General features: G+C 41.9%; 1 protein-coding gene across 2 annotated transcripts in view; it reads left to right on the forward strand.

Moving 5' to 3' along the window:
• Pex1 (peroxisomal biogenesis factor 1) overlaps positions 1-14308 on the forward strand; it is a 42447-nt gene that overhangs the window by 15377 nt on the left and 12762 nt on the right. For both annotated transcript variants that reach the window (XM_028862839.2, XM_028862831.2), the window contains exons 7-15: positions 1394-1517; positions 1905-2014; positions 3252-3334; positions 4450-4582; positions 8356-8452; positions 9782-9952; positions 11063-11217; positions 12686-12875; positions 13161-13327. In XM_028862839.2, the coding sequence (XP_028718672.1) occupies positions 1394-1517; positions 1905-2014; positions 3252-3334; positions 4450-4582; positions 8356-8452; positions 9782-9952; positions 11063-11217; positions 12686-12875; positions 13161-13327 (1230 nt within the window). The remainder of the gene's footprint in view (positions 1-1393; positions 1518-1904; positions 2015-3251; positions 3335-4449; positions 4583-8355; positions 8453-9781; positions 9953-11062; positions 11218-12685; positions 12876-13160; positions 13328-14308) is intronic.

The following is a 14308-nucleotide window of genomic DNA, read 5'->3' on the forward strand; positions in this document are numbered from 1 at the left end:
TGGCTCTTATGATTAACGCTGCAGGGATCAGTGAAGTACAAGTATCTATCTGATTCGTTTTCTGTCCTTTGGGTGTATACCTAGACGTGAGACTGTGGATTTGTGGGCCAATAACATGCTTAATTTAAGAAGCAAAGAAATTGTTAATAAGCAAATATAGATGTATCCATGCAAATATGGGTATTCTGTCTTCTTTTTAGGTTTTTCAAGACAGGGTTTCTCTGTGTAACAGCCGTCCAGCAACTCACTCTGTAGCCCAGGCTGGCCTCAAATTCACATAGATCTGCCTGTCTCTGCCTCCCGAGTGCTAGGATTAAAGGTGTGTGCCACCATGCTGGGCTCTGTCTTTTTTTTATTGATATTTTGAAGTTGGGGTGAAGCTCAGTTGGGTAGTGTTTGTCTAGCGTGCATGAAGTCTGGTTCTGATCCTCAGACACATAATCAGGAACGGGGATGCACACCTGTTGATACCAGCATCTTGGTGGTGGAGGCAGGAGGGTCAGAAATCCAAGTTCACCTTCAGCTCCACAGAGAGTTCAAGGCCCGCCTAGGCTGCATGAGAAGATGGTGTCCTTTCTTAGTTAGCCGCCTTTTGGTAGTGATCGGGTTCTAAACTGAGTGTAAGCGACACAAAGAGAAATAACAGAAATAGACCTGTTTGAGAAATGGGAGAGTACAGATTGACTTAGCTGGGAAAATAGTCATTTTTTATATGATTTGTGTGTGTGTGTGTGTGTGTGTGTGCGCGCGCGCGCGCATGTGGGCTCACAGATGTGTGTGCGCGGCGTGTAGAAGCCAGAGGGTAACCTCTGCTCTCATCCCCTAAGTGCTATCCACTTTGTTTTTGGAATCGCGGTCTGTCATCGGGCCGCCATGCGACAAGCACACTCTTCTCACTAGGCAGCCTGGGGCCCGAGGGATCCCCCTGCCTCCTCCCCACAGAGCGGGGACTACAGCCAGCCATGGGTTATCACACCTGGACTTCGTGTTTGTTTTGATGTTTTGTTTCTTGAGACAGGGTTTCTCTGTTTAGCCCTGGCTGTCCTGGAACTTGCTCTGTTCATAGGCTGGCCTCAAACTCACAGCGATCCACCTGCCTCTGCCTCTCAAGAGCTGACATTAAAGGCATGCGCCACCACCCTCAGGTCCTCATGCTTGAAAACTATCATCCCAGTCCCATATGAATTTTCATTTTTCTAGTAATATTATTGAATGTCAATTATTGCAAGATGAGTTTTTTAATTTTTAAATTAACTGAATTTTAATTTAAAAACTTTAAAAACAGGCAATGGTTTTCTTATAATTTATATTAACCTTTGAACAATTAACCCTATACTCATTTAGTAAGCCTAGACTGTGGTACTTGCTTACTCTTCTGTCTTTTCTCTGGCAGCCTGCAGATGTGAGGGAAGAAGATGTAAAGACCGTGTTCTCGTCATGGCTACAGCAGTGTGCGACCACCACGCTGCCTTTGGTAGTCTCAGAGGAAGAATGTATTCAGCTGGGAATTAAAGATGGTGGGTAAAAGTGTTATTTTGTTTTTCCTGTTGAAATAATTATAACATCTAAATTTTTTGTTTTGTTTTGATTTGGTTTTTCAAGACAAGGTTTCTCTGTGTAGCTCTGGCTGTCCTGGATCTCACTCTGTAGCCCAGGCTGGCCTCAAACTCACAGAGATCCGCCTGCCTCTGCCTCCCGAGTGCTGGGATTAAAGGCGTGCGCCACCACACCTGGCTAGCTTAAAAAAGAATTTAAATTGTTTTTCCAACTTACATCACATTTGAACAGTGAAACATAACAGTGTTAAAAAATGTCTTTAATTTAAATACATTTGATATTTAAAGTAAAATTATTCCCTCTTGGTTTCAGTTCTAACTCTCCATTTATCACTTTCTTCTTAATAGGGTTGAAAGAGTTCTCTCTGAGTATAGTTCATTCTCAGGAAAAAGAAAAGGAAAAAGGAAAGACTGTCTTTGTGTTGAGTGCCATTCTGCTGCAGAAGATCTCAGTACAAGTAATTACATCCTATTGATATGTAATAAAGCAATATCTGTCATCTGTGACTAATCAAGTAGGAGTTTCTGTCTGGAAGCTTATATTCAGAACTGCATTAGAAACCACAGGAGAAGAGTAAGGAATAACTTGATTTTAAATATTTTGCTCTATAATTTATCTAAATAAAATATTGATTTATCCTAAATGTAAACATTGGTTAAGCACAATTAAGTTTCAGAATTACTGTTGATTGTGTAAACTGGTAAATGGTCATGACTTAAAGTTCTATGTATTAAACAGATGAAGATTTAGTTTTAGAGGATTGATTTTAAAAGTTCATATTTTGCGGCCAGTGAGAAGGCTCAGTGGGTTAAGGTGTTTGCATACAAGCCTGGTGACCTGAGTTCAGTCCCAGGGAGCCACGTAAACGGTGGCAGAGAGAGCCAGTGCCACCGACGTTGTCCTCTGACCTCCACGTGTGCACGTGAGCCGCCTCCTTATTGTAGTGCACGCACGCGCACGCACACACACACACACACACATCCACTGAAGTTGTCCTCTTACCTCCACGTGTGCATGTGAGCTGCCTCCTTGTAGTGTATACACACACACACACACACACGCACGCACGCACGCACGCACGCACGCATGCACGCACCCCAGAGTTGTCTCTGAGCGCCACATGTGCAGTGTGGTACATAAGCTACCTCCTTGTTGAGGTGTGCACACCCACATGCACACAAATAATAATTTAACTTTTTTAAAATTCACGTTTTCACCTGCCATTTTGTTATATTTTGACAATTGTTAAAGCTCTCCACTCTTCACAAATAGCACCTTACTTTTCTTCCTAAGTACTCAAGGTTTTAGGATATTGTGTCTAGTTCTACTTGCTGCAGTGGAACTGAAGCTGGGCCAGTCGTTCAGAATTTTAGTGGTTTGGAACTAGCCACGGTTTCTAAATTATCTTTGCAATGTGATTGAGGGAAAACCCTTCAGAAAGGTGCAATGTCAGAACTGTGGCGATTTAATTATGACACAGGGGACAGAACTGTGTCGTCAGATGGCTCCAGTCTTCCTGCTGCTGTCCATAACTACCTGTGTCCACTCGTGAGCGCCGTGTTGGGGTTTTCAGGCCACAGTCTTGAGGACAGCATGCACTTTGTAACAGTTGGTGATTCTTTTTTCTGGGACTCAGGAAACAAGCAAAAGACCTAACTTTGAAATGTAAAACTGGCTTCTCCTTGCTGCTGTAGGTCCTTCTAGAGCCTATGATAAGAGAAGAAAACAGTGAGGAAATTGACTTTCTTCTTCCCTTTTTAAAGCTGAACTCTCTGGGGTAAGAGGTTACGGCCGAATTAGTATGTTTACAGACTGCTTTGGATTCTCTCTGGCAGGCTTCTATGTGCGCGTGGGACAGTGACCAGGGATTCCAATGGAAAGTCTCTGTAATGCATTGGGAGATAGTTTTCAAGATTATTTCTGTCCTCACACATAGGTTAGAAATGTGCCTTGTCTCTTTAGGTAGCTAGTTTTATTAGAGATCTTGTTTCGAGAATTGACTTGTGAGAAAAAAAGTTAACCAAATACCACCTACCTGATCATTGTACTTGACCAAAACAGTAGTTATCAAGACAAATAAAAGCCTTTTAATAGCTAAATCTAAAACATTGGTTGAGTGGTGAAAAATATTTCAAATTAAGTTATTCCTTCACTGTTTTATTGTAATAATTAGGATTTTTAAATATTTTCTCTTCTTTTCAGAAAAAAAAAAATCTGAAAAAGAAGCTGCCTGGGTTTCTTTCTTTATGTGCTAAGAGTGGCAGCCATAGAAGTGTTAGCATGAAATTCATGGGCTTACACTAGGTGCGAGAGCGATTTAATTTCCTACCATTTTAGTGAGAAAAAATGAAACCTTAAAGAAGATTAGGGGCAACAGTGTGCATTACTATGAAGTAAAATCCCTTTGGATTCCACTCTCAGAAGTTTTTGTTCCATTTCTGTTTTCATGAATAAAATCATGGTAGAAATCAAGAAATAGTGTTAGGTTCAGTGTTTGTATGACAGGCAGAAGCCAGGTTTCAAAGGGAAATTTAAGAGGAGCCAAGGCTTTGACTATCCCAATAAGCCCTGCTGAAGCACCTGTTTATGATAATATTGATGACCAAACGAAAATTGGGGGATGGGAGTGTTTAGGTGTGTTAGCAGATCCAACAAGTGACCTTTAGAACAAAGCTGGTTACCGAACATGCTTTAGATGTTAGACTAATGTTTAAGCGCCGCACATAAGCTACAGTATGTTCTTGTAAGTGCAGGAGAACTTCTGAGACTTTACCCCTTAAACATCGCTGGCTTGCCCAGGAAGGAGAGCATCAGCCTTCTATAGCTAGGTCTTACTGTAGGACTTTATAGCTGCTTTGGGCTTTGTTACATAAGAATTTTTGTGTTTTGCAGCGGAGTGAATTCCTTAGGTACATCCGCCATGGAGCATATCACTCACAGCCTGCTAGGACGCCCTTTGTCTCGGCAGCTGACGTCCCTCCTGGCAGGACTTAGGAACGGTGCCCTTTTGATCACCGGAGGAAAGGTACTTGGTTTAAATGTGCTCCTTTTCACGACCTAGTAGTGGTTCACTCTTACCTCTTTGGTTTGGCTTATGTATTTTGAAGAGCTCCTAATACATTATAGGGAAAGCAATCACACATTCATTAATATTTTTGTATGCCTGTTAGGTATGAGGGAAGTCATCATGAATTCTTATACCCTCCCTACCCTTTTCTATATCAATTGATAAGATTATATGATTTTTGGTGTCTAGGATATTGATGAGGCTGTGGATAGTATTGATATTTTCTGAAAAAATCCCACTTGGCTGTGGTGATTTGTGCTTGCTCTCATTCTGTTTAATTTTTTAATCTGCATTTATGGGAGACACTTGTCTACAGTGCCTGCCACTGTCCTGACTTTGTCTGATTGTACTCTCAGTGTATTATGGGATCATGATGATCTGTCAAGTGTTGTGGGAACTATAAGTTGACTTTCGGTCATTCTTTAAATGCTTGGTAAAATCTGCATCAAACCCATCCCCACCTGGGGAGTCCTTAGTGCAAAGCTTTTAAATGACATATGCTTAGTGGTTACAGGACTGCTTAGGCAGTCTGCTTCATCTTAATTGACAAGCACTTGATGGTTTTAGAGGTTTGGTCCAGTTCTTCTACAATGTCAAATTCGTGAGCGTAAAGTTGTTTGCTTATTACCCTTTGGTTCCAGGTTCCTGCAGGTTCTGTGTACTACCCTGTTTCCTGACACGGGGCAAGTGTCTTCTCTTTTTAACTTTTTACTGTCCTGGTTGAGATCCCTGACCTCTTAAAGAGGCTTACTGTCTTATTCTCTACCAATGCTGTGTTACTTCCTGTGCCCAAAGACTGGTGTGTTGGGCATTGGAGAAATGTTTCATTGCTTCAAAGTGCTTACTGCTTTTGCAGAGGGCTGGAGTTGGGTCCCAGCACCCACGCTGGGTGGCTCACAACCACCCAGCACCCACACTGGGTGGCTCACAATCACCTGTGACTCCAGCTCCAGACGATGCGGTACTCTCTTCCAATCTCCTCAGGCACCTGCACTCATGTGTACATTACACACACACACACACACACACACACACACACACACACACTTAAAAAATCAGTCTTTCACATAATCTTAAAAAATACACTCAATCTTTAAAAACAAACAAAACACAGTGTGGTCTTGGTTAGTCATATTGCTTTTATAATTATAGAAATTTAAAGTTTCTTCATTTCTCTTCATGTCATTTAATAACTGTTTCCTATTGCTAGTCCAGTTTCTTTCTCCTATCTTACTTAAACAAAGAAACCATTCTTTGTCATTTTTTAAAAAGATGTATTTATTTTATGTATATAAGTGCTCTATCTGCATGTATACCTGCATGCCAGAAGAGGGCATCAGATCCCATTATAGATGGCTGTGAGCCACCGTGTGGACGCTGGGACTTGAACTCAGGACCTCTGGAAGAGCAGCTCTTAACCATTGAACCCACTGAGCCATCTCTCCAGCCCCTTTGGCATTTTTTAAATGACCGCATCATCATGGCAGAGTATTTATTTAAAAAGTCTTAGCCCACTGTCTCCAGAAGCCGTCTTTGAAGTTCTTCCTAGAGTAGGACAGTCAGTGAGAGAACGGAGGTCCTGGGTTTATATGTCATCTCTATAATGAGCTTGTTAGTGTTTAAGTTCGAAGTTTTGTTTCTCATCTGTGTTCTTTGGGTTATCCTCACTTAAGGGAGAGGAAACATACATGAGACGTTCCTTACAAATGTGAATTACTCTGAGCTGGAAGAAAAGGCCCTCTGGGCAGGTGACGATGATATGTCTGGTCTACAGTCCAGCACCCCTAATTGTTTTAGTCTTTGAAATCCATTAAATTTAAATGTGGGCTGGGCAGTGGTGGCACACGACTTTAAGGGAGGCAGAGGCAGGCGGATCTCTGTGAGTTCAAGTCCAGCCTGGTCTACAGAGCAAGATCCAGGATAGCCAGGACTACACAGAGAAACCCTGTCTTAAAAAAACAAAAACCAACCAAACAAAAAACTTAAATGTGGTATTAATTCTATAAAAGATAATGATGATAGTACTTATTTGCTGAGAAACTCCAAATTTTAGGTTTCTTATGTCACATTTTGCTAGTTTTTGCTAGTAATCAAAACAAAATAGTTGAACTGATACAACATTGTTGGACTTCAGAGAAATGACAGCAAGAAGAAGTGATAATAGATTGAAAGAAGAAACTGATAACAGAACTATAAAGACCCAATGGATTTGGACATGCCTAGTAGACACTTCTGATGTCATAATTCTGCTTCTTTCTAAGGCATACTAACAGATCACCGAACATGTCTTTGTTTGGATGTCTGTTCTGACTTGATGATGGCTACAATTGGGAGGAGTGTAAATATAAAGCATAGAGAAGTAACTTTGGTTTGTTTGGTTGGTTTTAGTTTTTTGTTTGTTTGTTTGTTTTTTTGTTTTTTGTTATTTCAAGACAGGGTTTCTCTGTGTAGCCCTGGCTATCCTGGAATTTGCTTTGTAGACCAGACTGACCTGGAACTCACAGAGATCCACCTGCCTCTGCCTCCGGAGTGCTGAGATTAAAGACGTGCACCACCACTGCTCGGCAAGAAGTAACTTGTGAAACAGCTTAAGTAAAAACATGAAATTATAAAACTTCATTAATGATTTAGTTCTGTTTTTATAAATTTGTAGAAATATAGAATGCTTAGAAAAATGAAAAACATTAAAACAGCTGCTCTATGGTGGAATGACTGACTACATACATTCTTTTCTTTCTTTACTAAGTATAATTGTTTTTAATCTTTGCATACTATTTTAGAATGAGAGAGAACTAAAGCTTGCGTTTGAATGCTCATTGATTGTAAGCCAGTGGCGTGTTCTTTGTTCTTATATCAAAGTAGACAATCCTGGCGACTGAATTGTCTCTCAAGGGCTGTGCTCAAGGCCTGTAATCCCAGCCACTCCAAAGGCTGAGGCAGGGGGATCTTAAATTCAAGGCTAGATTGGCCAACATGATAAGATCTAATCTCATAAAACATGCCATATAATCATGTCCATCACAGGAAAAAAGGGTCTGAAGGTTGTACTCCACATGAATTGGTAGTCACAGTAATGGCTATAAATCATTAAGAAAGTATCAATTAAAATTACTTAGTACAAGATATATTAATAATCTACTTTTCTCATTAAATCATTGAAATTAAATAAAAATATGCCTTAGTTATTTCAAAATTATTAATTAAATTTCAAAATTATTAATTAAATTTCAAAATTATTAATTAAATTTTCAAGACAGGGTTTTTCTGTGTAGCTTTGCGCCTTTACTGGGTCTCGCTCTGTAGACCAGGCTGGCCTCGAACTCACAGAGATCTGCCTGCCTCTGCCTCCTGAGTGTTGGGATTAAAGGCGTTCGCCACCACCGCCCAGCCTATTTTATATATTTCAAATATATATTTATATATTAGTCATGTCTTGTAACAATAAAGTATTATTTTTAATTGGTTTTCATTAAATGTTAGACGTTGTATTAACCAGCAAGTGTAGAAATGGGTATATTTCTGTCCACGCACTGTAATGAACACAGGGTACCTAACTCATTAGCAGAGTGAAAGAAGAGCCATAGTTAGTGGCACAGAACCCCACACGGCACTGGATCAGTATCTGCGCATCAGTTGATGAGGCTGCGTCTCGGTGGCCGTGGTACTGACAAGAGCTACTTCCTTCCTTAATTAAATCTATTCAGAGTTCTGACGCAGCCATTGTCTTCCAGGGGAGTGGGAAGTCAACCTTAGCCAAAGCCATCTGTAAGGAAGCCTGTGACGTACTGGATGCCCATGTGGAGATAGTCGACTGTAAAGCTTTACGAGGTAGGAATGAGCTTCAACATAAATCCCCCTATCGTAGACAGGACTGCATTATTAGTGCTATCAATAGATACAGTACTTTTAAACTTTTACTTGTGTCATTTAGTTGTTGAAAAGCCTTAGAAATTTGGAAGCTGGGCATGGTGGCTCACACCTTTAACCCCAGCATTCAGAAGGCAGAGACAGGAGATCTCTGTGAGTTCAAGGCCAGCCTGGTCTACAGAGCCAGTTCCAAGACAGCCAGGTCTACACAGAGAAACCCTGTTTTGAAAAACAAAAAAATCCTTAGAAACTTGAAGGCTTTTGGCCTTCTGATGTTTGTGATAAAATCCTTAAGACTCTATTTGACAATTTGATGGAAGCCATTTTTTAAAGTGAAAGCTCTATAGCCTGTGTTCCTGGAAATATCAACAAATGCCACTCCAAGTGTTTAGAGTACTCTGTTTAATCTGTAATGACCTTTGAATTGCTATGGGAAACCGGTACATTTCAAGGCTGGGAGGGTAAGTGGGTGGCTTTGGGTGACAATGAGCAGAATTACAATTGACCTTGTATCACTTGCGTGTTTTTTAAACATTTCTAACATTTACATTATTATCTATTCCATTAAAACAAGAGGTTGGAACAGTTTCTCTTTGGACAATTAGCTTCTTTCTGGGTTTCTACTAACACCCGGCTCCTGGCTTGTCTTTATTGCTCATGTTTTTTACCTAGTGCATAATAAGAAAATAAAAAATCACATTGGATGGATGTATGAAATTCTCAAAAGATAAATAAAACTCAATACTTCCTTTGCTATAAAGGAGGTTTTAACCCTGATTGAAGCCCCGTGAAAAAACCAACTTAGAACTAAGTATCAGCGGCCCTCTGCATTAGCTTGCAGACCTGTAAACTTTCTGTCTTCTGGAAATTAACTTTGTCCCATACCTGGAACAAACCTGAAACCAAGTGTGTCCTTCACATCTGGGAACTCCAGGGTCTCCAGCAACTGTAGGGTGTGACTCAGATCCTGAGCTCTTACTCTGGGTTGTGTTTTTCTGTATCCTGTGTGTCTCACAACTGTCAGCCACCTGGACTCTGGACTGAGACTGAGTGCAGCAGATAAAGGTCGGGACGGCGCATCCCTTCCCTTGTGATACACGTTGGCACTTTGAGTCCTTGGAGACTCATGAGTTGAATGTGTCGATGTTTATCAAGTTTTTGATTGGTATGGTAGTAAAACATGGGTTTAATTTTTTAGATGAACTGATACTGAGTTCTTCTGTTCCTTTCAAGAGGAACCTGAACTTCCGGTCCGTAGAATAACACTGACATCATATCTTCTGTGTGTAGGAAAAAGGCTTGAAAGCATACAGAAAGCCCTGGAGCTGGCTTTCTCAGAGGCAGCCTGGAGGCAGCCATCTGTCATTCTGCTGGACGACCTGGACCTCCTTGCCGGCCCGCCCACTGCCCCAGGACAGGAGCACAGCCCTGAAGCTGTGCAGAGCCAGCGCCTCGCACACGGTAATGCGTCCCCTCCTGGTTAGGAGCCCCCCTCCTGGTTAGGAGCCCCCCTCCTGGTTAGGAGCCCCCCTCCTGGTTAGGAGCCCCCCTCCTAGTTAGGAGTTTTTCACTTGTCAGTCAACAGTTTTCATTTCAATGGTAAATCTTTTTTTTTTTTTTTTACATTTTTATTAGTTTTATTTATTTCTCACTTGTGCATTTGTTGGGGTGGCACCCATGTGCCTAAGTGTCCATGTGGAGGTCAGAGGACAGTTTTTAGGAGTCTCGTCTCTCCTTCCTCCATGTGGGCCTTGGAGAGTGAAGTAAGGTTGTCGGACTCGGTGGCACGTGACTAGCTGCGGCACCATCTTGCTGCCCTAAAGCTGCCATCTTGAGGAAATAAGGTGTATGCTCGCTGTGTGTTCTTCGGGTCCTGGTAGCATTCTCCATCTCTGTCAGGAAATGGCAGAGCCAGGGCAGTGAAAACCCTGCGACTCATGGCAGAGCTGAAGCCAGCACAAAACACAGACAGGAGTGGCTGGCAGTGGATTAACTAGGGTTGCTCAAAGTGTGAGTTCTGTGTCTCCTGTAGACACCTGTTGACATCCAGACACCGCTCTGTTGGTCTCGTGTGTGAGCAAGTGCCATATACAAGCTCTAACTGCCCTCTGTTAGTCTCTATGCAGGAAGGCTGCAGATCTCTGGATCGGGACTCAGAGATATGCTACTAATACTTATTTCAGTTCTCATCTACTCAGACAAACTTCGCCAAGCCTTGAATAGAAAGAAATTATCCAGGAAGTGTTAGAAACACCATGCCTGTTCTGCTAAATAACCGTGATATAGTATGGACACTAATTGTCCTTCTAGAATATTCATTGCTGAGATGCCTTTGTATTTTGGATTCATTTACTTTATAAGATCGGAGAGTACAGAACCTCAGTAGACTCCTGAGTTTACAGAACCTCCTACACTTCCTTTGATTCAACAGATAGATCAGTGAATGGGTAGAATTAATGCTTTTAAAAACGTGAAGGAGCTGTTTCACGTTAACATTAGGTTATTAGTGAAATACAGCTTTAAATGTTCATGTTTTTTCCCTGGGCTTTATGTTGTATTGCTTCATTCTAGCTTTGAACGATATAATCAAAGAGTTCGTTTCTATGGGAAGTTTGATCGCGCTCATCGCCACGAGCCAATTCCAGCATTCCCTCCATCCCTCGCTTGTTTCTGCTCAAGGAATCCACACATTTCAGTGTGTCCAGAACATTCACCCTCCTAATCAGGTAATCTGAGACTTACAAAGGTTATTGAGCTGTGTTCTTTTCTTAGAAATTGCTTTTGTTTTCAAAGTTACTGCTTCTAGGAGACTGTGCATATATTTAAGAGCAACATGTACAGTTTGTGAGCACAGATTATACTCATCTGAAATGTTTCATTCTTGCTAAGGAAATGGCTTTCTTGAAGTCAGTATCTCTTTTGAATGAGGACGAAATGGAATGTAGACATCTTTTCATTTGATGAACCATCCCTGCCCCCCTTTGGGACCTTATGTTCACCAAGCATGTAGTGACCAGGAGCAGAGGACATGTGCTCAGGCTAGTAGACACTTGGAGACACTAAAGAATCTTAAGATTCTCACCCAGTGTCTACTCTAAATGTTCAGACTCTTTGCCATTTAACTGTTATTGAAAAGCAGAAGTATTTACCCGTTATTCTGTGTCACAGAGGGCTGAGCTCTGTAGTAAAGAGCTCACAGTGGTGAAGAGCTTGCCTAGCATGTGCAAGGACCCTGGGTTCAGTACTCAGCACCAAAAAAGAAACTAAAGAATAGTGATATTGGTTGTCTGAGTTAGGGTAACCATTGCTGTGATGAAACACCATGACCAAAAGCAGCTTGAAGAGGAAAAGGTTTATTTCACTCACAGTTCCATGTGACAGTTCATTGTCAAAAGCAGTGAGGGCAGGAATTCAAACAGGGCAGGAACCTGCAGGCAGGAGCTGATGCAGAGGCCATGGAGGGTGCTGCTTGCTGGCTTGCTTCTGTGGTTTGCTCATCCTGCTTTCTTACAGAACCCAGGACTACCAGCCAAGGGATGGCACCACCCACCAAGGGCTGGGGCTTCCCCTATCAATCACTAATTAAGAAAATGAGCAACAGACTTATCTACATTTCTAAAATGTTATAACAAAAGCCAAACAAACAAAAAAACCTCTTAAGAGCCAGCTGTTACCTAAAATGCTCCTTATTGGAGAAAGAAGTGGCAATCTTGGATCAGTGTGTTTTTTTAGACAACTTACTGAGGAATTTCCGCTTGAAGTCTAATTTTAGACCATACGCAGAAATACAACCTCTGGTAGGATCATGGCAGAGCAAAGAGTTACTTATGATTTTGAAGGAAAAGGCTGGAGCCAACCCTGATATCTAATTACTGTTAGCTTCGGCTTAACAATTAGAGGACTCTTGATCACATCCGGTGGGTATGGGAGTACATGTCAGGCAGCCAGGAGCTGCACATGCTCAGAGTGGCAGAATTACCTGCCGAGTGCTTGGGGCACAACAGCAGGCGCTACCATGTGTGTGTGTGTGTGTGGGTGTGTGAGTCTGTACATCTCAGTTTCTGTAAATGCACTCTGTGATGGTTGCCTGGCGAGGCGTTTCTCAGGTCATATTCTCATTGCTAGGTGACATATAACTAGTGAAATGTACCATTGGAAAATTAATAATCTGAATTTTGTGGTTTTTCCCCCAAGGAACAAAGATTTGAGATTCTGTATAACGTCGTGAAAAATAAACTGGGCTGCGGTATAAACAAGTCCCCTGACTTTGACCTGCAGTGCATAGCTAAGGAAACCCAAGGGTTTGCGGCTAGAGACTTGACTGTCCTCGTGGACAGAGCCATACACTCTCACCTCTCTCATCACCACGTCTCCACCAGGGAAGGTATATGTACCCCAAACCCCAAACTCCTTCCTGTTGTGGGAATGTGGTCATAGCAGAGCAAGGATTACATGCTTCTGCTTCATAAAGTATTTGAGTAGAAATCTGGCATTTCCAGCCAGTATTCCAACATATTTTAAAAATGAATTGGGTTGGAGATGCATGTCTTTAATCCCGTCACGTAGGAGGCAGGGGCAAACTGATCTCTGTGAGTTTGAGGCTAGCCAGAGCTACCTAGTGAGAGCTTATCTAAAAATTTAAAAATTTTTTTTTTCTTATTTTGAACAGAATTGACTTTAACAACATCAGACTTCCAAAAGGCTCTCCATGGGTTTCTTCCTGCTTCTCTGAGAAATGTCAACCTGCATAAACCTAGAGACCTGGGCTGGGACAAGATTGGTGGATTACATGATGTTCGGCAGATACTCATGGATACTATCCAGTTACCAGCCAAGGTAAGGTCAAATACACACACACACACACACACACACACACACACACACCCAAGTCCTAATGGCCAGAAGAAATCTGACCCACTGGCCGTGGCTTTATTTGTTAGCTTATATACTTCCCCTTTGAATGACAAGGATTTACTGAGTTACCAAAGAAATGGGATTTTCTAACTACTTGATATTTTCTCTGCCTGTAATACAAATCCATTTTGATGTGAGTATCTTAATTCTGTTTTGCGTAAGTCACTCAGACTTGCTAAAGCATGGTGAACCATCTGCTGGGATTTCAACAGAAGCAGACAGGCATGGTGCAGGAGGCAGAGGCCTCTGCTCCACAAGACACCAGGTGCGTTAGGCAGACTTCGGACCCTGGGTATTAGTCCTAGAAAGGCAGAGCTGACTGGCAGCATAAACTAGGTAGAGAGAAAGATAAAGGAGGAATAGAGAAGGGTGTAGTGTGTTAAATCAGAGGCCTGAGAAATGGGCATGGTTGTGAGACAGAGGACTCATGCAAAGTAAAGAATTAAGTAGAGATTTGGGGTTGCATGTAGCTGGATGGCAACTCTTGGGAAGGGTTGTTGTCAGGGCCTGGGATGTGTTGAGGACAGCACAGGACCATAGATTTAAGCCTACGGGAGAAGAAATGGGCACGGACTTACTAACCAGCAACATCATGACCTCAAATGCTGAGTTTGGGCCCCAGGCATTAATATCCAAGTATCTGGAGACCATGTGTTTGCTGACTCTGAGGCTTCTATGGTTAGTAAAGAAGTGGAGGTCAGGTTGGAATTTTGTCAGCAGATGAACTCACATAGGCTTGCTTATTGTAGCTAATCACTTGTTTTGAAGGGAAATCTTGAGAGACATTGCCATCTATAATCATGACTTATGCTTCTCTGTTATCTCTTTGACTCAGGACCTGAATGCACACAGCTATCACAATTTAACCACGCAAGTGCTCTATGCTGGTTGGAAGACAATGCC

This window comes from Peromyscus leucopus, chromosome 3 (assembly GCF_004664715.2).
Source record: "Peromyscus leucopus breed LL Stock chromosome 3, UCI_PerLeu_2.1, whole genome shotgun sequence".
NCBI classification, from domain to species: domain Eukaryota; kingdom Metazoa; phylum Chordata; class Mammalia; order Rodentia; family Cricetidae; genus Peromyscus; species Peromyscus leucopus.